Source organism: Heterocephalus glaber, unplaced genomic scaffold (assembly GCF_053883595.1).
Source record: "Heterocephalus glaber isolate CG9 unplaced genomic scaffold, H.glaber_assembly_v1.0 deba00000122, whole genome shotgun sequence".
Classification (NCBI taxonomy): domain Eukaryota; kingdom Metazoa; phylum Chordata; class Mammalia; order Rodentia; family Bathyergidae; genus Heterocephalus; species Heterocephalus glaber.
In genome coordinates, this window is record NW_028258138.1 from 11512168 (window position 1) to 11539383 (window position 27216).

At 47.1% G+C, this 27216-nt stretch overlaps 1 protein-coding gene across 2 annotated transcripts in view; it reads right to left on the bottom strand.

Annotated features, from left to right (window-relative positions):
- Hunk (hormonally up-regulated Neu-associated kinase) overlaps window positions 1–21093 on the bottom strand; it is a 112407-nt gene extending 91314 nt beyond the window's left edge. Inside the window, exon 1 of one of the 2 annotated variants that reach the window (XM_004842280.3) lies at window positions 19587–21093. In XM_004842280.3, coding sequence (XP_004842337.2) covers window positions 19587–19847 — 261 coding nt within the window. In that variant the 5' untranslated portion in view covers window positions 19848–21093. Of the gene's footprint in view, window positions 1–7235; window positions 7416–19586 lie in introns of those variants that run through there. The other variant, XM_087213164.1, reaches the window with a different exon arrangement.
- Between the last annotated feature and the right edge of the window lie 6123 nt (window positions 21094–27216).

Genomic DNA, 27216 nt, shown 5'->3' on the forward strand with positions numbered 1-27216 from the left:
GACACAGATACCCACAGAAAAAAGGCCATGCGAAGATGGAGGTTGGAATGAGAGTGAGGTAGTGTCTTAATCCATTTTCTGTCACTATAACAACATATTACAGACCGAGTAATTTATAAAGGAAAGAAGTTTATTTAGCTCCCAGGTCTGGAGGCTGGGAGATCCGAGAGCATCAGTGAGGGCCTCATGTTGTCATAACACAGCAGAAAAGTAAGAGGACACATGCAAAAGACAGAAAACAAGCGGGGCAGGCTCGCCTTGTAAGAATCTGCTCTGTAGGGGATGTAGCTCAGTGGTTCCAGTGCCTGCCTCACAAGTGCAAGGTCCAGAGTTCAATCCCCGGTACTAAAGAATCTGCTCTGTGATAACCGACCAAGCCCTGGGAGAATGACTTTAGTCCATTCGAGAGGGTGGCACCTCCGAGACCTCATCACCTGCCACAAGTCCCACCGCCTGCTACACTGGGGACCAGCTGTCTAACACGTGAATTCCAGGGAACATATTCACACCACCGCAGGTAGAATTAACCCAAAGAAGGCCAAAGATGGCAGGCAACCACTAGAAGCTAAGAAGAGTCCATCATCAATCAATCAATCGATAGACAGATAGATAAATAGATAGGTAAGACTGTCCTCTCCAGGTTTCTGAGGGAGCATGGCTCTGTCCGTATCTTGATTTCCTGTTTCTGGCCCCCAGAACTGTGATTAAATAAAGTTCTGTTATGTTAAGCACCCTGCTTTGTGGCACGTTCTCACGCACCCTCAGGAAACTAATGTACAATGTAAGAAGGGCAGGTCTAAGGAAGGTTAGTGCAGCAGGAAACTGTTGGCAGTCTTGACTTTTAAAATCTTTTCCTCTACAGTCCCAAGTACAGAATGAGCCTTTTCCTCTCCTACACTCACACACCCACTGAAAACGGTGAAGGAGGGTGATAGGAACTTAGGAGCAACTTCGAATCATTACGACTGGCCCACAGCAGCATACATGATAAAAGTTCACAGCACCAAACCCTGAAAGGCAAGGTGCTCACAAGGGGTATGCCTCACACGGTTCCTACCCAGCTATTTAGGCAGATCGACATCAAAGGCTTCACTATCCCATCAGCTCTCTTAAAATGAATAAAAGCTGCCCTTTCACACTTCCCAGACTCACCCTTCCACACAAAGCTGGTCTGATATTAATCATTCTCTTCCTTTGCAATTCCGGAAGCCCCTACCCCACTCCCACCTGGCTCTACTCCACCTGACAGCATAGCTCAAGGCAGGAGGTGACCGAGAGACAGGAGGCCTCAGAGTCTAGAAGAAAAGTAAGCTGCAAACAGTACATTCAATATAGCTATTTTTGCTCTAATTAGAAAAAAACCCTAAAATATAAAGCTTGTCCTATTAAAACCAGAAAACATACAATGGTTTTGCCAGATGCAGATTCAGGACAGGATATGTGGCTAAAAAAGAAGGCTGAGCGATGCAGCCAGGGTCACTAACCTCTCTCCCCTCCCTTGGGAAGCCAGACCAGCCAGAGGGCTCAGAGCACCAGTCAGTTTTCAGAGCCCAGGGTCTTCTTTGGCAGAATGTCACACAACCACGCTGCTTTCCGCAGCCCGTCCCTATTCTGCACGGGCTCCCTGATTCTCTCCCTTTTAAATTCCACCATGCCATGAGCCCCAAGAACCCTCAACAGTGAGTAGCTCTTGGGTGAATATTACAAAAAGCCAAGACATAGGGAAGAGAGGCAACGAAGCCACCCAGGGGTCCAGGCAAAGCTTTCCACCAAAGCCCAAGGGACACTTATGCCCACACAGGGCACTTGGCCTTTTGTATCCACAGTTCTACATCCCCGGATTCCACCAGCTGTGGATCAAAAATACTTAGGGATTTTTTTTAAATCCCATTATTCATTGTTATTCCTTAAACAATATTATAAAAACTATTTGCATAGCATTTACATTATATTAGGTATTATTAGCAATCCAGAGGGCTTACAGTATACAAAAGGATAGATAGGCATTGGTTATATGCAAAAACTACACAATTTTACTGTATATAAAGCACTTGAGCCCCTGCAGATTTAGGTATCTGAGAGGGATGCATGGGACTAATTCTCTGCAGATACCAAGGGAAAACTATTTAACTTTTGGCTATGTTAGTCAGCTCTCTGTCACTGTGACAAAATACCTGAGATAATCAACTTATAAGGAAGGAGGATGTATTTTGGCTCATGGTTTCAAAGGCTTCATTCAGTCCATGGCCAGCTGGCTTTGAGGCACGGGGTAAGGCAGAATGCATGATACCAAATGCACAGTGGAGCAAGGCTGCTCATCCGATGGCAGCCATAAAGGGGGTGGGGGGTGGGGGGTTGCAGGAGATACTGGGAGAAAATTCACCTTTTGAGGGCACATCCCCAGTGACCCACTTCTGCCAACCGGGCCCTATGTCCTGAAGCCCTCACCACCTCCAATAGGCCACTGAGTCATGAATCCATGCACGAAGTCAGATCTCTCATTATGCCATCACCTCCCCAAGGCCCCACCTCGGAGCACTGCTGTACTGGGGACCAAGCCTTAAACACATGAGCTCTTGGAGGACATACAAGATCCAAACCACAACAAGCCCTGACCACTCTATCACCTTCATGGCCTCGTTGCCCTCGTCTGTCTTTTGCTCTTTGTTTTGAGCAATCAAAGTCCTTGAGGGGGAATAATAAGATCAGAAAAAACATAACATGATACTATGAGTTGGATTGTGTGTCCCCCGCCCAACTATTGGAGTCCTAACCCAGTATCTGTAAACATAACCTTACTTGGAATTAGGGTCTTTGCAGATGACCAGTTAAAATGAGGTCATTAGAATAGACTCTAATCCAATGGAACTGCTATAAATGGGGAGATTTGGACAAGAGGTAGCCATACATAGAAGGAAAGAAATGGGTAGATTCAGGGAGAATGCCATTCTCAAGCCAAGGAACACACGAGGCTAAGAAAAGCTGGGAGAGAAGCCTTAGAAAGACCATTACCTCTCAATATTCAGAAGGACCCAGCCGGGGATTTAGCTCAGTGGTTTCACCGCCTGCTGTGCAACACAAGGACCCGAGTTCGATCCCCGGTACCAAAAAAAAGAAGGACCCAACCATTGCAATGCCCTGATCCTGGACTTCTAGACTACAGGCTGTGAGAAAATAAATTTCTGTTGTTTAAGCCACACAGCCAGTGAAGATTCATTACAGCAGCTCAGGAAATGAATGCGCATGACAACGTGCTATTAGCTAGCACAGTTTTGGTGTGAACACTTTTGCAGCCATACAGAATAGCCTTTTATTCCCCACAAATCATACATAAATTCTTCACAAGTCACATGCAATTATAAACAACATAAATGCCTTTTACAGACCATCCTAATCGTTTGATATATCTAAATGTGTCCCTTCAGAAACTCCAGTAGGAACTTAAAACACAACATTCTTTTGATGATTACAGAAATGTGCCAAAGAAATCAGCCAACCACTGTTAGCACTAAATATTTTCCCTTTCCCTCTGTCCCATCCGACAGCACAGAGAACTGCACAATAAAAACCACCAGGAGTCCAGTCAGCAAGATGCTTCCTTACCCCAACACCTGTATCTAAAAGTCATCCATTTGCAGGTGTTGTATCTGGACATAATGTGGCTGGGAACAGAGCAGAGTTTTGGGAGGCAGGAGGTGTGAGAGAGAGGTCCCAAGTTCCTTCCCACAGGAAAAAGTTACTGAAGAAAAAGAAGGAGCTTGTTAGGAAGGGCTTCCATAAGAGAGGAAGTTTCTCAGCATGATTTCCTGAAGTTGACCTCACTGTTCAGGACACCCAGTGGATTTGGATGTACGAGCACAGAATTACTTTGCTAGGCCTGCCTGTCACACACCATAGGCTGGGTGTCTAGTGCCTTTTTTTGTCCATCCTGGGGTCCAGAAGTCCACAATCAAGGCATTGGAGAGGCTGGCATCTCCCAGGGCCTTGCTTCTTGGCTGCTAAATGGCCACCTTCTCCATGTGTCTTCCCATGGCCCTTCTCCTGTGTGTGTAAGAGTCTGTGCCCAAATTTCCTCTTCTATACAAACCCCGGCTATACTGAATTAGAGCCCATATATATGATCTCATTTCACCTTAATCTTCTCTCTCTGAAGATCTTATCTCTATGCACAGTCACATTCAGAGGTACTAGAAGTTAGGGTTTCCATCTATGAATTTTAGGGTAACACAACTCAGTCCACGGCAAACACCGTCACAGGTGCAAGACTTGTAAGGGCTCATGGAGCCCTGCTTCTCCTGAGTCTGCATGTCCTTACACCAAGTGACAACACCTCCCCACCCACTGCAACACACAAAGCACCAGTTTAGGAGTCTTCTCGGAGCCCAAAGCCATGCTGAGCAACTATATTTAAAAGGATACTTATGCCTGTGCACCAATGAGCTGCAGCCCACCCAGCTGTTTGTGATAAATCAGAAGTTCCTTTCCTAATAGTGAAATTTTCCTCTGTCACATAGAGATGGATGAGCTTCTCAGATTACACACAGAGAAACCCAAAACCACCACAATCCTTTCCCAGAAAAAAAATACCTATTGAAAGGCTCTGGCTTTCCATTCTCTCCACTTGGATGTCATCGTCACAGGCCCCTTATTAAACTGTCACATTATTTACTCATCCAAGGAAGAAACCATGCAAAGGGGGCTGATGAGCAATCAGCACTTTGGGGAGGTTTTTTCTCTTCGAACTCAAAAAACTGGGGTTGCTCCAACTCAGGTTGAACAGCTGTTTCAGCTCTTAACACACAGGAAGTCTGAACTCTGGGTCCTGCATTGGATTGAGTGATGACTCAGGAGACAGGAGGTTATAGGTCTTGAGGGTCCGGTTCGGGGCATTTCCCAAGACCATAATGGTCACTTATGCTGGAATATGTCTTGTGTCTCCCTGGAAGTGAATGTCAGGAACACACTGAATTCATTTCCTGCCCACATTCTTCATCTTGCTTCGCTTTCTCTTACAGAGCAGCAACACAGTAGATTTTGACAAAGAGGGACCAGGACCAATTCAGCAGATTTTTCCTTGAGATTCCCTAACCTCCCGGGAGGCTTAATCTATCACTCTGGTAGGAAATACTTCCTTTTTCATTGTAACAGCATGCATTCTGTGTCTGTGATTCACAGCTCAGTTCCAACTCTGGAAGGCAGGCTCAACAGAGGGCAGATCTGAATTCTGCTCCTGCTTCATGTCTTTGCACTGGGCACTGAAATTCAAGCCCCGATTGGCTTGTCAGTCTCTGCACCCTGAAGGAAAGGGTATATTTTTCCTCCTGAAAACGTGGCTGCTTGCTAAACCATGTAGCTATATCCACCCAGAGGAGACGCATTTCTCCATCTGGTCTACCCAGAGGAGGCGCCTTTTCCAATTGGTCCACTTGAGGATATGCTTTGTTCAACTGGCCTATTCAGAAAGACTAACTTAATTCTATTTAGCCTGCCCAGAGTGATATCTTTTTCTAATTGGTCTGTCTAGGCATAATTTTCCTAATTTGTAAAAATTTGTACAAAAGCCCACACAGGTTATCGGCAGATCTGTATGAACAAGCCAATCAATAAATGAATTTTTAAAATTACCTCTACAGCCAAGTAACATAACGTTTTTGTTGTTATGGTTGTTGTTTTGTTTCTAACCACTTACAACTGTGAAATTTCCCCAGCAATGTGTAGTCTGAACCCACAGCCCACTTAGTGGATGGCTTTAGATTAAAAAATAAATCTTTTTTTTCTTTTTGTGACAGGGTCTCGCTATGTATCCCAGGCTGACCTTGAACTCATTATGAAGCCCAGGCCGGCCTCAAACTCACAGCGATCCTCTTGCTGCAGCATTCCGAGTGCTGGGTTATAGGTATATGCCACCACACCAGGCTAGGTTAAAAAATAAATCTCAAAATAAGTCTTATGAAAATGGAAAAAGTTTTCCATGAGCACACAGGAAATAATTTGGAAAAAGGAGACGCCATCAGTGATTTCTCTTTTCCCTTTTCTTTCTTCCTTCCCCTTCCCCTAGGCCTGGGATGACCTTCCCTTCTACAACAAAGAAGTCTTAGACATGGGTTCTTTCAAATTTGACATTTAATACTTTAAACTCCAAAATTAGCTCTAATTCAAGAAGCATTCCTGTCCCACAGGCAACAGGAAACAATCAATATCCTATTCTCACATCACAGGACAACTGGCTGCCAGATGCAGCTGAAAAGGTACAGGAATAAAGCAGTCTGAGAGAGGCCAGCTTGAGGGGACATTATAGAAACTGAAAACACAAATTTTGGCAACAACAATGCAAGACAAAGTTCTCTCAACTCAGTGGCAGAATTTAAAGAGATCTTAGATCACACTGAAAATGACACAGATTTCCACTAAGGGGTCAGTTTTTAAAATGGAGCTAAGTATCCCCCAAAACTATAAATGCCAGAGAAATCATAACCCCTAAAAACTGTGAAATGTTTGCTATCTATTGCAGAAAGGTTGCTACTAAGTCCAAACACTGGGAATTAAGTTGTGCAATAAACCTTTCTAAGCCATACCTATTTGGTAACTTGTGGAGAGAATCACCTATAAATTTGTTCTTTCTTTTGTGAAAATGACTCTCCTTGTGGTTTATATCTAGAAGCCCCACCAAAGCCTCAAGTGCTCATAGGAGGGGCTTTGGGGAAGCAACTGAATCATGGGAGCGTGATACTCATTAGTGGGTTTGTCCATCAATAAGTTTATAGCTAAATGTAATGCTGGGAAGTGAAGCCTGGTTGGAGGAGGTGGGTCACTGGGGGTGTGGCCTGGAAGGGTCTAGCCCTCTCCCTCCTTCCTTGATCTCTCTCTTTCCTATCTGTTTTTGCCTTCACCAACCCTCTTCTGTGATGCTCCTCTGCTGTGCTGCCCTGCCTTGGAGCCAGCTGACTATGGACTGGGACCTCTACAAAATGGGAGCCAAAATCAGCCTCTCATCCTTCGAGTTGTGGGTGTCAGGTACTGTGTCTCAGCGAGGAGAAAGTAACTAAGACAACTCTACTGTTAAAGGGGACGCAATGCCAAGAAAGTGACCTGGAGGTGAGGCAAGTAAGGGTTCCATTATCAGACCTCCCTAGCACTATGGCATCAGCCCTGAAAATGTAAGGACCCAGTAATGTCGAGCAAGGGCAACAAGGAAAAAGCAGGAGGCAGAGAAGCAGGGATTGAGGAATATTCACCAGGAGCTGCTGAGGAAGCCCAGGAGAGGCAGATAGGAGGCCATCGGAATCTGAGGAATGCAAGACCTTTGTGCCCCTGGTATCCTGGGAGACATTCCGGTTCTGGGAGGTGAGATTACTGCAGAGGCACCTCCCCTCCCCTCTAGCCTTAAAGGCAAACTCCATCACCCATGATCAACAAAGAGGGCATCTGAAAGAGCCTAATTTGCACAAGTCCTTAGGTTTCCAATATAACTGTAACAGTCTCGGTGAAAAACCAGCTGTTAGTATTCACTAACATACTAATGAGTACACTTTCAGGCCACGTGTTTCTCTCTCTCTCTCTCTCTCTCTCTCTCTCTCTCTCTCTCTATATATATATATATATATATATATTTTTTTACACATATACAGAAACTTAAGTTGAGAAGGCTTGAATACCTATTCTACATGACACCAGTAACTTAAGCCATTATGTAACAGGTTGGAAAATACAGGCCAAAGTTCCTACTTAACATAAAGACTTATCTGCAGAAAACAAGGAAACACTGTCCCCATTCACTAATAACATAAAGTCATATAAAGCAAAGCCAACAACAAATCCTCCAATTTCCATACACCTAAAATTAAAGAGAAAACAAGATTAATTGGTCTGATTAGACAAAACATACAATTTCAACCGGGGCATGGTGGTGCACACCTGTAATACCAGCACTCTGGGAAGCTGAGGAAATATTGAAAATTCAAGCACAGCCTGGGCAATTTAAGGATTTAGCAAGATGGTCTCAAAACCACAATTTTTTTTTTTTTTAGAGAAGGCTGGGAACATATGCTAAGACCTGAGTTCAATCCTCAACACTGCAAATAAACAAACAAATAAATTAAATTTCAGTGTGCCTCTCCCTCTTTCCACCCCCCCCAGTCATAATGAATGAAAAAGCAAATGACCAATGAAAGAATATTTACAAAGTAACAAAGATTAAAAAGTTAATATCTTTTATATGTAGAGTTCACACGATCCAGTAAGATAAATGGGGGAAAAAAATCACTAACAATAGTTCATAAAAGAAACAAAATTCAATCAAGTATATAAATTATGATTAACTCTACTAATTATCAAAATGTATATTTTAAAAGTCAGTTTCATACAGCACTGGATCACATAGCATAATACTTTTAGGGTGCAATTTGGCAATGTCAAAAACCTCCTAAGTATTTACAGAGAGACACATATGAAGATAGGGCAGCAACATTATGTAAGGAAATTTTCACAGCAATTTCCATGTCCAGCAATTGAGAACGGGTTTCAAAAACTGAAGTACCTGGGCTGGGATTTAGCTCAGTGGTTTCACCGTCTGCTAAGCAAGCGCAAGGACCTGAGTTCGATCCCCGGTGCCCCAAAAGAAAAAAAAAATTGAAGTACCTCCAAATAATAGACCCTTGTATAACACCAAAAATCAAATTTTGAAAGGATATTTATCAAAATCTATATCTTTTCCATAAAATGAGAGTAGTTACAATGCAATATGAACAATGCATTCCAATTCTGAAATATATATATTCAAAGGGGAAAAAGAAAAACCAACCTTGACTATATCTGTACCACATGTAACTGGCTCACCTAAATGTTCAGTGATCGTCACTGAATTATGTGATTACAGATGATTTTTATTTTCTTCTTCAAGTTTCTGATTATTTTCTACAAGGAATGGAGGGTGTGAGATCATGTTTAATTAACCAGGAAAAAAAAGAGGCTTTTTTTTTAAGTAATCTAAAACAGAGGGGGAGTAGATAATGAACTGTGATTAGTAAAGTACATAGCAGGTGGCAGGGTTAGCAATGAAGAGTTTAAGTGGCAATAAGAAAAAAATATGGTAATTACTAAATACTAGACTGGATTTATTTGAATGTGTTAAGAACCTCAAATATTCTAAAAATACTTAATACTTGGTCAAAAATACTTTAAAATATTACTTTAAGGGCCAGGGATTTAGTTCAGTGGTTCCGGCACCTGCCGCGCAAGTGCAAGGTCCCGAGTTCGATCCCTGATACCAAAAATAAAATAAAATAAAATAAAATATTACTTTAAAAATACTTATGCAAGGGTGTGACTCATGGGTAGAATGTCTCCTTAGCATGTGTGAGGCCCTGGGTTAAATCCCCAGCACACAAACACACAATCTATATGTAATACATACATATATATACACACACATATGAATGACTCAAAAATGTGTGTAAATATATTGCTGATCATAGGAAAAACACTGACTAATATTTGACAATTCACATATCTTCTAAGAAAGTATGCTGTTGAGTAATAAGCCCTGTGAAATCTGGAAGACATTATCCTTCATCCGATTATTGGAAAGTAAGTATTTGCTATTCCCTGCACTCTCAGGTACATCAGTTGTCTTAATGGTCTTCCACGACAAAAAGAGAACCTTCTTCCTGATCTAGGAAAAAGCATCTCAGAGTAATGAATAAGGTGGGAGCACAATAACCACATCGCACTTTCCCTCCAGAGAGAAACTGAAGTTTTATTACATCAAATTGGCCTTGAAATTACAACTACTGCTCACAAATGTTAGTTTTTAATAGAATAAAATGTCATCCTATGGGAATGACACTTTACAAAAAACCTGGGGAAGTGTTTTCAAAGCAAGCTTTCTTTATTAGCTTTATTAAATGTAAATGTTCAACTGAGAACTGAGTCATAGTCTACTCTCTCTAATTAAATTTTTAACCTGGAATAAAGAATGTACTTGGGAAGCTAGACTTCTACATGAGAGCAGCAGTAATTCCAACTGAAAACCAGATTACATAAGTGAAAACACTTATCTTTATCCATTTGGTTTCACTGAAGTAGGGCTCAGATAAAATGCTAAAGAATTCTGATCCCACAAGCCACAAACTTTCCCCAAAGTTTCATTTTCATCCCCGCTCTTCATTCCATTTGTCTCTGATGTCCTTTCTCAGCCCAAAGGCACAGGAAGCTGATCCAGCTCGAGATGGTCCACATAATAAACTGGGCCAAAGCACGGGGCATTTTGTCTTGTTTTTAACAAATATTCTGTGTTCATTTGTGGAAGTAGACAGTTTAACAAGGAGACATTAAGAGACTGTTCACTGCATAAGACATGCACTGGCAGCTTTACCATTTGATTCAAAAACCTCTCTTCTATAGATTTTTCTTCCTCTATAGCAAAAAAAAGCCCTAAAGTTAGACCGAATTGCAACTTGAGCTACTCCAAGTAGTTACCAGTGCCCACTGCTTCCTTCACTGAGAAAGTGTGCTGTCAATGTTATGTGTCCATATTATACTTTGCATGATACTAAGTTATATTTCATATTATATATTCACATACACACATGCATTTGTGTATATATACACATATACCTTTGCATGCATATACATTTGAGTGCATACAGCGACTCCATACTAGATGGCAGTGCAGCACTGTAGACACGGAGACGCAACCCTTGCTCTCCTGGACCACCCAGGGAGAGGTTATGGCCCACATGAGCCCACCAGTGATGCCTACAACTTGGGGCATGCCTCCACCACCTAATAATGACCTGATCAACTGCTTACTAATACTTTTATTTGGCATCTCAGCGAGGACTCCAAACACTCTGTGAAATTTGTACTTGGGTGAATTTGGCTTTGCCATCATCGGAGGGATTTTCTGTGCTCAACTTGAGCGTCCTGCACAAATCAGGACACTGGTCAACCTAATAAGAAGAGATCTTGCCACAAAAGGCTGCTGGGAGGCACAAATTGTCTTATGCAGCAGAACATCTAGGCCACACCCCAGCAGATGGAAGGAGATCCATAAAGGTTAATCATTATTACCGTTATCAGCACTGTATTATCTCCTCATGGTTCAAGCAAAGAACATGCACTCATTTCTTGCCTGTTGGGTTTTAGTGATTTGGGAGATCACAGAATCTCTGTCCTGCCTCCAGGTAGACAAAGGAATCACTAGGAATCTGAACATCATCATGTCATCCTTAACAGAGACAGCAAGACTGGTGGTTCTCTGTGCTCCGTGGCCACCGATTCTCTCTGCCCACTCTCAAGCTGCTGTCTACGAGCTCTGGCAAATAGCAGGTGACCAAGAAAGCTGCCACAATGAACAGGAGTGTCCAAAGAGAGGCAGAGAGATGACCTGCCAACTCACCAAAAACCATGAGGAAGGATGTAAGAAGACCGGAACTTAAGTGGGGCATTAAAACTAGAGAAATAACACAGGGACGGAGGTCAAAATAAATCAAATGGCTCACGAAATGGGAAAAAGAAGCAAGCAACATTCTAAAATGTTGTAGGAATTTGGCTTAGGAGACTAATGAGCTTATAAAAGAAATACAAAGAGACAGACTCCAAGCCTACATACATCTCCATGGGAAACATCCAAAGAAATGTATGTTTGCAAATAGCAACTGCTCCATCTGTTGCAGTGTCGGTACATTTTCTCAGGAGAAAGCTGAGGTCCACTGACAGCCCTATGACACTGCAACATATTTGTCTGCTCTTCTCCATTCCACTTGTCTCTGATGTCCTTGTTGGTCTCCTGTCACTCCGGTACCTAGGGGCCTACCTTAACAAATTCCTGCAGAAAGAACAGCTATTTCTGGGCCAGGGTTCTTCTACACAGCATCAGCCAACCCATTCAACCTCAGGTATCCTCAGATGCAGCCAGAAATGAGAGCTACAGAAAGAGCCTATGGATCTATACAGACTGCCAACTTGTGCATTGCCACCCAGGGGCCATCCTCATGTCCCAGGAAGCTCAAACCTTTCTTTGACCCAGCCCAAAAGTATTCCCTGGACACCTTCTCCTTGCTAGGTGCTACTCTAGGCACCTGGTACTGCATAGGGCAAGGCAGTGGTCTGTCCCTCATGGCACTTAGCAGTCTACCAAAAGGCAGGTAATGATAAGAATTGAATGGTGCCTCCCCACCCCCTCAAATTCATTAATTGGAGTCCTAGCCCTCTGTACCTCAGAATGTGTCTTTATTTGTACACTGACCTTATTTGGTGGAAGTATTCAAGTTAAAAGAGGTCTATATTTAAAAAGGGGAAATCAAAAAGGGATACAGAGACAGACACACACACACAGGAAAGACACATGAAGGGATGCAGGGAGAAGATGTCTATGCATAAGCCAAGGAGAGAGACCTGGAACAGCCTCTAATGCAGCCCTCAGAAGGAACCAACCCGGCCAGTCTTAACCTTGAACTTCCAGCCTCCAAAGCTGAGAGCCAGAAGCCGCCACTATTTAAGACTCAGCCTATGGTATGTTCTTACCAGCAGCAAATAAGGTGGATGAGGATGCAGAGGAGTGTTGTTATAAGTCTGCATTTCCATTGGATGGCACTCAACAACAGCATTCATTGTATTTTTTATCATATCTCTTACAGACACTCATGAAAGAAGACTTCCAGAACTGCTGCAGAAGTGGCATGAACAATGGGATAAGTGTGTTTGAAGTGAGGGAATTCGTGACATTGGATCTTTTACTGTTACGAATTTTAAATTTTTAAACATTGATACACATACCATCTAAATATCCATTCAGAAGGAATGGTTAGGTCAACACAGCACCTCCATACAGTAAATGCTGTGCAGGAATTAGAAAAAATGAGGCAGTTCTGTAGTAGTTATGGGGAAGGAGGTTCAAGACGTATTGCTAAGTGAAAAGAAGCTAGATACTGAACAGTACATACAGTTTAAAAATAATGCATCCATACCCACACATTGACAAATATATATGTGGGCTTGTAGGTAGATGGGATATCTCCAGAAGAACCCACAAGAAACTAGAAACAGAAGTCCCATCTGGGGACGGGCCCCAGGAGCTGAGGTGCGCCTACTAGAGGCAGCTACTGCTCACTTTGAACCCTTCAAAGCCTTGAAACTTCAGACCATGTGCCTACATGACCTACCCCAACACATCACCAAATATACCCAAAAGACACAAAAGTGGCTACAAACCAAAAAGAACCAGCAATTAGAAATGGCATAGCTAGGGCAGAGTAGGCCCTAGCTGCATTGCAGGTGACATGGGCCTGCTAAAGATGGCTCTGCCCTGAGTCATCTCCCTGTCCATCAGAAAGTCTGAATCGCTACTCTAGCTGTCAAAAATCCACCTGCCCACAACTCTCTCAATGACTCGGCCCCCAGTTCAAGAGTGATGGAGGGAGGAGCTGTCTCTTTCCAGGGCAGCACCACGGCTTCCAAATCAGATGTGCTGGTTTCAAATGAGCACACAGCATGAGGTTCCATCCTATAAACACCAGGAAACAGCGGCGCCCTGAGCAGTGCCACTAAAGGGAAATGTGCCAGGATAAGGCCAAAATGTTCTCCCAGATGCGAAGGGTGTGCGCAACGTAGAAGCTGCCAACACGCCACCTCACTGCAGGCTGAGAGTGAGGCAGCTGCCTGCTTGGCTTCAGGAGCTGGCCTAGATACAGACACAGACCCCCGAGCTGTGGCCCTGTCCCTCTCGGAGGACAACAGATGCTGGCAGATTCCTCCTCATTGCTAAAGGGCTTTCTCCCCTGACTACTGGCTCTCAGCTGTGACCTCCTCCCAGCAACTGCCCCCATAAGACCACACTGGCTTCCAGGATGGCTCCTGTCCAAGACGTGGTCTGGGCCGAGGTAGAAAGCCCAGTCCTCTCGCCCCAACTTGAACAAGGGCCAGCGCAGCTCTAAGCTCCACAAGCTTAGGCAGAGCTTTGGGTGACAGTACACAGGAGCCTGGCCTCTCTTCGTACAGTGCTACTTTGTTCCCGCCCTCCCCTCTGTTTTCCTATCCTTCCCCGCTCCCTTCTTTCCCCTCGACTTTTCCATGCTTCCTGAAGGCATGTCCATCCCCTTCCCCAGATCAGCTGGCCAGGAAACCACCCGCAACACAATACAACAGTCTAAAAAGTTGAACTGTGTCCTCCCAAAAGAAATCTTCAAGTCCTAACCCCAACTAGCTGTGAATGTGACCTTATTTGCAAATAAGGTTCCTTTTAGATGTGATCAAGTTAAGATGAGGCAATACTGGATTAGGGTGGACCCCGCATCCAAAGCCCTTAGGAGATATACCAGGAAATGTGGAGACAGAGGGACACTGGAGGAGGAAGACCGCGTGAAGGCAGATGCAGAGACCGACCAGGGCACTGCAGCGACAAGTTAGGGATGCCGAGGATTCCTGGCAACACAGGAAGGGTTGGTCCCTTGAGCTTCACTTTGGACTTCTGGCCTTCAGAACTGAGAGAATACATTCCTATGGCTTAAGCCGCCCTGTCTGTGGTGATTTGTTACAGCCCTCCTGCAAACTAACAGAGAAAGTCCGAGAGAAGATCTACTCCAGATCACCCTTCTACTTGGCACAGATAAGAGTACAGCAACTTGGTTCCCACTTGTGCAAGGCTGTTGCCAGCATCTCATGAGAAAATGCATGGAAGATCCTGACTAAACCATAAACACAATACCACTAGGCTGGGATTCATGATAAAAGAGAGACAATAGCTCTGTCAAGTTTGACAAGGTATCAGCCTACACGGGTCGGGTCATATTCAGGCCCTGAGCTGCAGCTCCTTTCCCTCTGGTCATCTTACCAACCAGCGGCAACCCCCTGCAGAGCATGAAATATTCAATTTAGATCTGCACTTGAAGACAGTGGAGCCCAGGCTGAGGAGAGGAAGTGGCTCCACTAGTTAGCTAAAATAAGCCTCATCAATTGGGTTGCAATTAGCCAAAAGAGCAAGTCTCTCAGTTACCAGGAATAATCGAGAGGAGGTGTACATCCCAAGGCAAATGATACTTCCTGCCCAACTACCTGCCCACGAATACTCAGCCTGCCCATCTCTTGAGTGGATGTGGCCACTACTCCCCATCACCTCTGGGAGGATCAGCCCTGGGAGAGATGACAGCTGCACCACCCAGGAACGGCCAGCAGCTGCAGAACTCTGCAGCCTCGCAGACTCCAGTCAGATTGGTGTGTACAGCACCGAGCCTACAGCTGTGACTCAACACCTGCAGAGAAAATGTGTGGTTGTACTCCTCTTCGTGGGCACCATCATTCTGCACGGCTGTACTGACTCAAAGCACCCTTTGAAGTTTACGGGACCTCTATCAGTGAACAGTAGGAACCGAGCCCTATGTGCCAATTTCCATCATTCCCAAGTACTTCAAAAAGATGAGGCCAGGCAGGAAGTTCAAAAGAATGTGCCCGAAACTGCAGCATGCAATCTGGCAAATTATAGGCACTGCCTTGCCACTTGGGACACACCGAGCAAGTGCTTTTGCAAACGCCTCCTTTTTGCATGAAGTCCCTGCTGAGGAGTAATAGGAATTTCCAGTTCTCTAAGCATGTCTTGTTCCTCAGAGCTATTACCCCTTAAGTTTCTAGCACTTAGAAATACAGGATTTAGCACCTGTTTGTCTCTGAAACACTTGCTAAAAATGGATCTGCCAAAAGGCCACCTCTAAAATTAGTCATATTTCCTGCTCTGCAAAACATAGTAAATGGTATTTTTGGTAACTCCTTCATTCCAGGTATCTGGCTCTGTCGTATTCTACTGGCAACTCACTAAGCAGGCAACCCTTATTTTTAGCCCAAAAATAGCTCTAATGAAAGTGATAAACATGCTTTAAAAAAAAAAACTGAGTGAGAACAAGATATTTAAATATCTTAATTAATCATTTTATGTAGCCAACTTTGTCTCTTAATCACAGAGGAAGGTAATGATGGCAGGGACCATTTGTTCTTATAATGCAGTTTGGGTTTTTTATTTGCTTATTTGTTCCGGGGTTTGGTTTGGGGTTTTTTTGTTTTGTTTTGTTTCTTGCCTTTCTACCAAACCAGCTCTACACCTGAGATATACTTACACTTTTCTCAACCAAGCTTTTCCAACTACATTTTATCGACTTTTTAAAATGTGAAGATTACGTTCTGTGTACCAAGTACTGTGCATGTCACAGGTATCAGGAACACACTGGGGCAACGTACACAGCCTCTCAGGGCCTCTGCGAATCTCTGCCCACATCCCTGCTAGTAACTTTGCTCTCTGTCTCAAAGCCACAGTGATACTTTGCAGATTCTAGTTCTGTGATCTTTTCCCCAGTTTAAAACACCAACTTGGTTAAGTCCCTGACTGAGAACATATCAATTAAGAATTTCACATAATCTAACGAATGGTGCTTTTCAAGTCAGATTTACAAAGATTGCAACTCAAAGGCGAAGGAGGACAAAATTAGGTCTCACCCCAAAGCCATCCTCTCAAGCAGTAAAAGGGCCATCTAGATTCAAAGTACTTCCAAACAAACAACTTCAGAGGACAGGCAGGTACAACAGTGTCCCTTTGGCAAAAGGAGCCTCTTGATAAGATGGAATCAAAACCTGAAAGTCATGTGGTCTCAGACTGTAATTCCTGGCAAACCACAGAGGATTTTGCCCAAAGCATTTTGGAAATGTCCACTAACTCACAACGCAACACACACACACACACATACACACGCCCACCAGCTCACGCGTGCACACACACAGGAACGTGCACCACCACTGCCAGCAGACTTCAATCAGCAATACTCTGGATTTTGACACAAGTCACCCAAAACAAAGAGTATTGTTTGAGAACGCAGCCATGAAACAGAAAAGCTGGGGCCCCCTCATCATCCCTTTCTATTTCATGAACTGATTTCCCAAGACAAGCTGCCTGCAATCCTTCAGGGTGGGGTGGGTTGGGGAGGCCACACCTATTTCTCACTCTTATATTCATGACTTTACTTGCCTTCTCCTATAGTCTGTCCTTTCAAAAAGAAAGGAAAGGAGCAAAGTGAAGTGCTTTATCCAAAAAGCATGTACCCCAAGAAAAGCAAGAAGTGGGGAGAAGGTGGCTTCCAGGCTCCTTTTACATCAAGGGCTCCCCTTGATCTGCTCCCTAAGGCCATACCCAAAACAAGAGTGGGAATGCGGACTCATTAGCCCAGTGACCCTTCCCGAGCACAGGCACAGTCTCTCTCTCTCTCTCTCTCTCTCTCTCTCTCTCACACACACACACACACACACACACACACTAATCTCTACAATCTGCTACAGCCCACATCTATTAGCCCACATCTATTAAGCATTAAAGATATTGGATTCGGGAGATAAACACCATGAATGACACCATTGTTTCTTTAAAGCCCACAATTGACTGAACTAATATCTAGGTTTCTCCCGGTGCTGGAAGTCCCGGGCCACTGATTCTCACGCTGGAGAAAAACATAGCAGGAAAACCAAATTTTCCAACATAAACATCCTCCCCTGGCCTCTTCTTCCCCGCTAAGAACCACAGTCCTTAACTAGACCAAATCAACTGGCCTGAGGAAATCATTTTACATCAATACTTTCTCTCAATGCAAACATGAAATGAGACTCATCACTTCAGAAAGATAAATAGGAGGTCACCAGGCTCTTCCTTTGGAACCCACTGGGCAATAATTCCCTGCGTTTGGGGTGGGGTGGTAGCATAGGGCTCTGAATACGTCCCCAGGCAGTTCGACCCAGGCCAAGAGCTTTATGTTAAGGAGCAAAAATGCAGGGAGGGGTGCGGAGCCTGAAACACTGCCGGAGGCCAGAAAGCAGAGAGAAGCCATGAGAAGCTGTGGGGTGGGGGAGCGGCATGCAGGGACTCTTACTGTTTGCCACTGTGTGGTCAGCATACTCACCTCTTTTTGCTGCCTTTAGAGAGGAAATATGCATGACCAGCCTATATCCTCTACATTTCAAATGCAAATAAACTTCTAGCACCTATTTCCACCCAGACAGGATAAGTGAGCTCACTAGGCACCCTAACCGACTGACTTTGAAGTGCACTGCAGACAGCCCGCTGCCAGCAAGGAAGAAAGTGTGGTTTGCTTACTCCCTTTACACTACAATGAGGTGAGAGAGGTTTGCTACTTCTTACGAAGCTACTCAAGGGAGTTCACACTGACTGCTCCCTTGGTGCATGGAAATTCAGGCCAAAGGCACTTTACCTAAAAGAAAGGAGTACCCTAACGGGAACAGCTATAGGCACAGGGCAAATGGTCAGGGTGACAGAAGCTTGCACCAAAAGGCAGGGGCCTCCAGGACAAAGCAGAGAAACTAGAGAGAAATTAAAGGTAAGATGAGGCAAGAGAACAGAGGGAAGCATGTCTCTGTCACCACAAGTCTTGAGGTGCAGCAGATTCCAGGGCAGAGGGCAGAAGGTTCCTGTCTGCCGCTGTTGCTCAGGTAGGAAGCCCCGAGTTCCCTCTTCCCCACTCCTGTGTGAGCAGCCCCCAACCTGCCGGGAGTCTTGAATCTAAGATGACCTGAGCTTGGCAGCCTGAAACAGCTCCTAGTGTGGGCCAACTCCGTCTGGGACAGCCTCGTAGCCTGGGGTGACCCAGCCTCAAAAGTCAGCCACACAGCTTGTGTTGATTCTCACAGACCTAGGCTGCACTGGGATCCACCTGCACCCGGCCACCTAACTGCTGATTAGGCTACAGAGGTGTCCCGCCAGGTCTTCGCGGTAAGGGGGTCCCCTCTGCTTTCCCCCTCTTCTAGCAACGTAAGGAGGCATCTCCTGACTTCTGAAGTTTGGGGGCATCTGTAGGTAGTTCTGCACCTGCCAGAAGCAAAGTCTACTGCAGCTCCCTCCCAGGGGCTGGTGGGACATGGAGGGGTTGGGGAGAAGGAGGAAAGAGGATGAAAATGGTTAGGGGTGAGACTGCGGGAGAAAGTGGGGTACAGGTGGGGGAAGGGTTAACGGAGAGAAGTACAGATCCAGGGCCGGACCCTGTCGTGCAATGTGTGAAACCTTCCTCTGCAGGAAAAATTCCCGTGCTGCTCCAGCCCCCGGGTGGAGAAGAATGGCTCTAGGGTCTCAGGCTTCCCCCCACTTTCTCCCCAGACCCCTGGGAAGGTCTAAGCAACCCCAAGAACGGCCTAATGGACTCTCCCGACCCCCGACAGAAGAGCCCGTGTCCTCTAGCTCTGCTTCCCGCCTCTCTGCCGATCCCCCTCTCCCGCTCGCTGAGAAAGTGCAGCCCCCACCCCAACCTCTAGGCCTCGACCCCCCCCCCCGCGCGCGCTGGTGTCCGCCAGGCGGCGCCCTTCTAAAAACAGAAAGGCTAAGCGAGGCTGCTTCGCGGGTAAATCAGTCGCCCCCCGACCGCCACCCTCCTCGAGAACTGACCCTAGCCCACCCACCAGTAAACACCAGAGGACCCACTGCCAGGGCCTGCGCGCGAGCCTGGCTCGACCCCTCTTTAACCAGAGGAGAGCGGGGCGCCCGGGCACGCGCTGCGGGGCTCCGGTGCCAGGGCTCTCGGCGGGCGGGGTCCTGCACCCCCGCGGCTCACCTTCTCTCCAGTCAGCACGTGCAGCCCCTCGCGCACCTTGGCGAACGAGCCCTCGCCCAGCTTCCTACTGCCGATGAGGTAGTTGCCCACGCGCTTGTGGTGCTGGAAGTCGCGGAGCCGCTCGCGGGGTACGCCGCTCACCCAGGCCGGCAGGAAACTTCCCTCGCAGGCCGCCGCCGGCCTGGCCGCCTCCTCCGCGCCGCCGACACCCCCGGGTGCCGCGGGCTCGCCCAGGAGCCCGTCCCCCGCCGCCGCCGGCATCGCGCTCGTCCGCAGGCTCCCGCGCTCTCAGCACCTCCTGCTCCTCCTCCTCCTCCGGCTCCTCGGCTCCTCGGCTCCGCGCGCCGCCGCCTGGGGTCTCTCCGCGCCCCGCGCCCGGATCCGGGACGCTCACGCCCCCCGCGCCACGGAGCGCGGCGCACAGACAATAGCCGCGGCCCGGGACCCGCCCCAAGAAGTTCTGCCTCCCAGGGTCGCCTGGACCGCTAGCGCGACTCCGAGGTCCCGTCCCGGGTCCCGTCCAGGGGGCTAATGACAGTCGCCTGCGCGGGTGCGCGGGGAGCCGCGCTGGCCCGGGAGGGGCGCGACCTCGTGCGGGGTCCTGGAGCCTCCGCCGCCTTGGCTCTGGCTCCGCGGTGTGGCCCGCAAGGGCTCCGGTCTGGTCGGTCGCTCCTAGCCGTGCGCCGGGCGGCCGCTCCCGCCCGAGAGGAGCGCGCGGCGGGCTGCAGGAGCCCTCTGGAAGGCAGCAGAAGAAAGCCCCATTCAGTTTGAATTTGCAGAAATTTAATCCGGCGGCGGGCGGCGGGAACAGATGCGAGCTCCACTCGGCAGCCTGGGCACTTTCAAATCCCTCGTAGCCCCTCCTTCCCCGCGCGCAGCAGCCAAACTCGACCCTCGCTACAGAGGGGAGGGACGGGAGGAGGGCGGAGTGGGCGGCGGAGCCACCTGAGCGCCAGCCGGAGGACCCCGCGCGGCCTCGGAGACGCGCGCTCCCGGGCCGCCCCGGTCAGGCCGCCTCCGGCTGCGCGGCTCGCGCTGATCCCGGGCTCGGGCTTTCTGGACCTTTCCGCAGCGGGGTGCCCCGCCAGCCGCACCCAATCGGGGCGTGGGGAAGGAGGCAGAAGCTCTAGAGCCCGGGAACTGTGCTTTGGGCTGGGAGCTCGGCACACCGTGGGACCCGCGGGCCCTGGATGGATGGACACGGGTGGGTGGGTGGAAGGAAGGACCGGGAGGTGGCAGGGCGTGTGCCCCGGCTCCCGCGCAGACCCGGCTGCTGTCTTGGAGGAGGGGCCGCCGCGAGGGTAATAGCGGCGGCGGCGGCAGCGTAGGAGCCCGGGCCGTTTACACCTTTTTCGCCTCCACCTGAAATGAGGCGCGTGACTGCGGGATGAGCCGGACCAGCGCTCGCCGCTCCTCGCTGCTTTTGTTCTGTGAGCGCTGTGCTCACGGCGGTGCTCCCCTCGCGAACACAATTGCGGCGGCTCTGACGACATCGGACCTCTCTAGGATCCCCCGCTAAGTACTTTATGTGCATAGTCCCTAGGATCCCCCACATCCACCCTGTCCGGGAGAGGCTGGAGCGTCGGTAGGCGGGCGGCATTTGCCAAATGCTACCTGTTGAGGTGCAGACTTCGGCTCTGAGGCTCCAACATCAGAGCTGAAAGGGAGGCCGCGGTCCTGGCGAACTTCCTTTCATTGTTATCTCCCAGGTGGACCAGCATGGCACCCTGGGTCCCCCTCCGTGCTTTGCGATGGGAGAGGGCGCAGACAGCTGTCATTAATCCAGGCCTGGGGGCTCCCTGACCCTTCTGAAAAGTGACTCAAAATAAACACTTCTGTTCTATTTTAAATAGAGGCAATTTTGAATATGCTACTTTGGGCCACGCACACGGTACAAGTCACCAGCCTTAATAGTATGACTGAGCGCTTTGTGCTTTCTGTTGGTCAGAGCGTCGTGCCCATTTTCCTACGTTAAAGACACATCTTAATTTTTTTTTTCTTGCGGGGTTTAAGGGACGTCTTTACCCTCACTCTACCTCTACAGTTTCTACAGAGCTCATTCGATTGTTTTCATGTCTAATTCAGTAGTCAGATTTTAAAGGGACAGTAACGTGGGAAGGAGCAGTAATCGACAAGGCCAGCAGAGTAGATGCGCGACAAATGTTTAATGAAAGAGGAGTATATACAGAGCTCACTCCGCAGTCAAACTCGTTCTGCATCCCATCAGGAAAGGTTGTGGTGCTTCCCAGATGTATTAATTTGAATTGTTTTAAATTTAGAATATTAACTCTGTACAAAAATTTAGAGATTTAGGGTTTAAGGCGAATTTCAGAAACTGTTCAAAGCTTTTATGGCAAGACAAAATGCTCCACACAAATGGTAGAAGTCATTTACAATGATAGAGCAATTTTCTTTCCTTCTAATGTTTTAATTATCCTCTCAGGGTGGAAGTCAGGAAAGGGATGAAGAAGAGGAAAAAAAAAAAAATCCAGGCCCATTAAATCTTTTTCAAGCCTGCTGCCTGGATCTGATTCAAGTTCACTGCTGATTCCATCAGCTGGGATTGATGCCAAAGAGAAGTCCACATCCCACCTCTGCCTGGGCTCAGTAACTGGTCTGTGAACCTCAGGTCCTATTCTCTGAAATGGTCTTGCTTTATAAGGAATGATTTCAGAACTTCCATTCTGCAAGATAAATCAGTCCACAAGACGATGTGTTGCCCTCCTATTAGGTGTGTAAGAAATGTCTGCCTGGATGGCAGTCGTCAGCATTGAAGATTACTACCTATCCCATACTAAACTCTAGCCTCAGGCTCCTGTGGGGTCCCTCAGGGCATTACATTTCAGCTACCTTTGTCCAGATCAGACTTTACCTATGTCATACTCTCCCCAGGCTGTTGCCTCTGACCTGTTTCCTCCTAGCTCATTTCCTTCCCTGTCCCATGCATCCCTGCCCAGCCAGTGAGCTGCAGGGAGCTTCTTGCCTCTCTGGTCTTTCTCACCACACGGTGCTCATTTCACAGTCTTGCCTCTTACATACTGCTTATTATGAATGTCTTTCTCCTCTTTTAGATTCATTGAAGGCAGGGGTTGTGTCTCATTTTATTTGCATTTGCCCTGTAGTACCTAGCTCAGTGTCTGAGACATGGTCATTGTTCAGTAAATTCTTGCTGAATAAATGAATGAAGGTGATCATTCACTGGCTCTCGGGGAAGTTTTCTGCTCTAGACAGCAAGACCCTACTGTCCTGGGGGAGACAGTAGTAGTCACTTTCTAAAAAACATTTTTAGTTAAATTGTTGGTTGTCTTTGGGGATCAACAAATACAATCATTTGTCTTATCAAAGAGGGGCTGTCCTCTAATTTGGAGGAGTTAACCCTTACGAAAACATTACCAATCAGAACGAGCTGGAGAGCCTGAAAAAAATGGTCTCAGTTGACTTGGACCAGCTGCCTCTTCCTTCCCCTTCTCCTTCCCGTCTCCGCTTTCCATATGGCGGAGAGACTGCCTGGTGCTCCTGCAGAATGCCAGCTACAAGACCCAGCTGGAAGCAGTTGAAGACAATTAGAAGTAATCAGGCTGGCACGGCCAGAAAATGAAAGTTGGCTAGAAGAGGTTAGGCTGGTGGGCAAAGGGAGAAGGAGCTGATGGCAAAGCAGAGACAGCAGGTGTGAGAAAACTTTGCCTGGAAGATATCCTGCAAACTCTGTTCTCCCTAAACAAAGCATCCCATAAATAATAAAGTCTGTACTTGAATCTGTGCTGTCCGAGTTCACGTCTGCCATGATTTTTTTTCATAACACCCAGCTGTTGAATGCATCAGTGCAAAGGATTAAGTCCCAAAGTCTGGTGTGCACAGGTAGGTAGCCTAGTGGGTTATTGGGGAACAGGCTGTCACCAGCACCCCACCATGAAATACTTCTTAAAATGAATCATGATGACTGACTCATCACTCTGTGCCTCAGTTTCCTTAATCTGTAAAATGAGGATATAAAGGAATTGTGAAGATTCAGTGAGATTATACACATAAAGTACTTAGCTTATCATAAACATAAATTCAGGTCAATTTTAGCTCATTCCTTCCTCCAATGCTACTGTCATCATCATCACACAGTAAAGTCAATCGAGAATTCCACAGAAGTCCACAGACAACTGTCCTTATTCCTGGTGAATCACAAACAGTGATCTCCAGGTTGGATCTCTTCCCTGAATCCGGAGTCCCCTGGCCAATCCCTTTGCCTCACCAGGCTACATAATGGAATCTCAGACTTCAGCTGAGGTTACCACGCAGGCACGCAGGCATGCACATTCTTTTCTTCCTGACCCATTTCTAGGGCTTTGCCCCGCAAAATCTAGCAGCAATCCTTTGCTTCCTCTCTTCCCTATCTCCATATTCAATCCCTCAGCAAATCACATGGTCTCTGCCTTCAAACTACACCCACCTGTGACCACTTCTCACAACTCTTTCCTTGTCACCGCACTCCCGTTGTTACCATCCTCACTCCCTTCTTCTACACCAAGCCAAGACCATATCTTAAAATGAGAATCAGATTACATCATATCCCAACCCTGCAAAATGATCAATGGACCCAAGCGGAAAATCCCCAAGTGCCTCGTCCTGAGGCGGCTCCTGCCCCTCCTCAGCATCTCCTCTCCTGATGCACAGCCCTCCTGCTCTTCCTGTGAGGTCCAAGCCCTTCCTTCCTTCAGAGGCCTTGACCTCATTATTCCTTCTGTGTCTCTGTACCTCAGGCTACAGTAACAGACTGGGCAGCCTAAATCACAGACATTTCGTCCTCACTGTTCCAAAAACCGGGTAATCTAAGACTTGGGCACCAGCAGATATATATTAAGGCATTCACTCTGTTATGGAGTCTGAGAAGTCCAATATCAAGGTGCCAGTGAATTCAGCTCCTGCTGAGGACTGAGTCCTCACATGGAGGGGGTGTGTGATGCACTCTGGTGTCTTCTTTTCACAAGGACACTAACACCTTCATGAGGGTCCCACCCTCATGACCTCAAATAAGCCTAATTACTCCCCAAAGATCTCACCTCTGAAAACCATCAGATGGGAGTGAATGCTTCAACATATGAATCTGGGGAAGGGAAACACATTCAATCAACAACACACGTCTACACCTTCCCAAGTCTCCCACTTCTTTCAGGGCTCTGCTGTGTCCATCAGAAGGTAGGAGATGGTCCCAGGTTTCCAAATCACCACCCTCTTTCCCCAGAGCCTGCTCAGTTTTTCTTCATCATTTATGCTCTGACAATGGAAGAAGGCACATTAGCTGTCTACGTGTTCACAGTCTCAGCTCAGCACCCATGTGAGCTGTACATGTTCAGCAACCATAGGACAGAGCTTGAGCTCCATTCTTGATCTGTCCTGTGAGAAAGAAGGGAGTTTCTGGACTTTGATTGGGCACCTGGAACATCAGGAGGTGTGGATAGATTCCCAGCAGACACTGAGCCAAGGTTCCAGAAGAAAAACAATCCATTCTTCACACCAGGAACCAAAGGCTGCATGCTTACATGGCGGCCTTGGTCCGGTACAGCTGAGTGGAGTGGCTATTTCAGGAGGAAAAGTGCATCCCCCATCTCCCACTCTAGGGGAGCCTAGGGCTTTAGGAATCTACATCTTGATGTTTGGCCCTTGACTTCAAATCCCAGATAGAGAGAGAAGGAATGAAATTTAGAATATTCTATAGGGAAGACTATCGCATGCACCCTGTCATGCATTTCCCATCTGGAAATGGTGTCTCAGCTTACGACAACTCCAGCATCATCTCAGTGGCTCTGCAAGCCCCTACCACCTGCATCCTACCTCTTTCCCCTTGCCCACCGTGCCTCTTAACTCCCTTCCCTGTATACTTTCTGTTCCCCGGGTATCTACAGCACTGCTCTCACCATCTTCCAGTCTTTCCTCAAATGCCATCTTCTCTGTGTGCTTTTTCTCTGATCTTTTCTCTACAATGCAAACATCTCCAGATCCCCTTTTATCCTTGCATCCCACTTCCTTATTCCCCATCCCTGCTTTATTTTTCTTCACAGCATCCGATGAATCACATCATTTCCTTGTTTACTTTGCTTATTGTTTATCTTCCTTTCTAGATTGTCCACTCCATGAGGGCTTGGATTTTGGCTAAGGGCACTGTGCAGTATAACTGGCCCCAGGGAGGAACCAGATGCAAATTTGTGGTGGTTGAATGAATGTGTAAATCACCATAATAAATGAGCAGGCAGGAAAGAGAAACAGCAAAAGTGCTAGAGAGAACATGCCTCCTAAGGACAGATTCGGGAAAAAAATCAATATTCATACCACAAAGATAAAGCTCCAAGACAAGCTCCACGTTTGGATTATGGCAGGAAGGGCAAGATCATCAGCTCTAAGCTTGGTGACAGTGGCTGGCTGGGTGCTACCCGCTGTCCATGTGTTACTGAGGACCTGGCAGAGCCTGTGGTAGTGAGGGTCTGAGTGGGACCTAGAGAGAGGGGCACCCAATGGCCCAGTCTACCATGTGTCCAGAGGAGGAGCCACAGTGGCAGGAAAAGCACAGTGACCCCGAGCCCACTAGCCGCTCACAGACCAGGGACCTCGCGCTGATGGCTGAACCCTGACTGGCAGTCAGGTAGGCAGCGCCGCTGAGAGACAGGCGCCCCCTGCTGGTGGACTCATCTCTGTTTTCCCAGCCTGGCACTGAAAGGCAGTCCCAGGACCTCCAGAAAGCGCCTCTGCGGGCACCCCCCCCCCCGCCCCCGCCCCGCGTGACCCAGGCAAGACCAGGCGCTAGCTGGCCAGCCAGCTCAGTGGCCCTGTGCAGGGCACATAACCTCTCTGCGTGTCAGCTTTCTTCATCTGGAAGGGAAGAACTCTGTCATTCCGAAGTCCCAGGACTGTTGCCAGGATAAAATGAGGCAAATCTATGCAAATATGCTCCCAAAATAGAAGCTATTTTGGTTATTGTTCTTAGCACAGCGGTCTTACATCAAAGTGGAAAATGCCTAGGACGTAAATCAGAACACGATACGTTTAAAATAACGTCAATGATGGAAAAGACGTGGGTATTGAGCGCCTCTTTGGTGGATGCTTTCTGGTGAGCTCTACGGTGGGATATAAATGCCTTCGCGCTTTGGGCCACCGCTATACGCTCTGCCAGACCCATCTCCACCTTAACCTCCTGGTCCCCGACCTTCTAGCTTTTCTCCTTTTAGGCCCCTGGTCAACTGGCCAGGCCAGTTATTTCTATTGGTGTGTGTTTGTGTGTTTGTGTGGTGTGTGTAGATACAAGATGATAGGGGCCGGGGATTTAGCTCAGTGGTTCCGGCACCTGCCTTGCAAGCTCAAGGACCAGAGTTCAACCCCCGGTACCAAAAGGAAAAAAAAAAAAAAAAGATGATGGAAGAATAGATATGATTGATAGAAAGATAACAGATGGGTGATTGATAAACAGATGATAGATGATTGATAAAGAGGCTAACAGATGGCAGATGCATGACAGAGAATGTATATAGATAGATGATAGAGCATGATGGACAGTGATAGATAATTGGAAGATAGATTATAGATAGATTATAGGGAGGTAAATCAATAGATACTGATAAATAGATGACAGATAAGAGAGACGGATAAA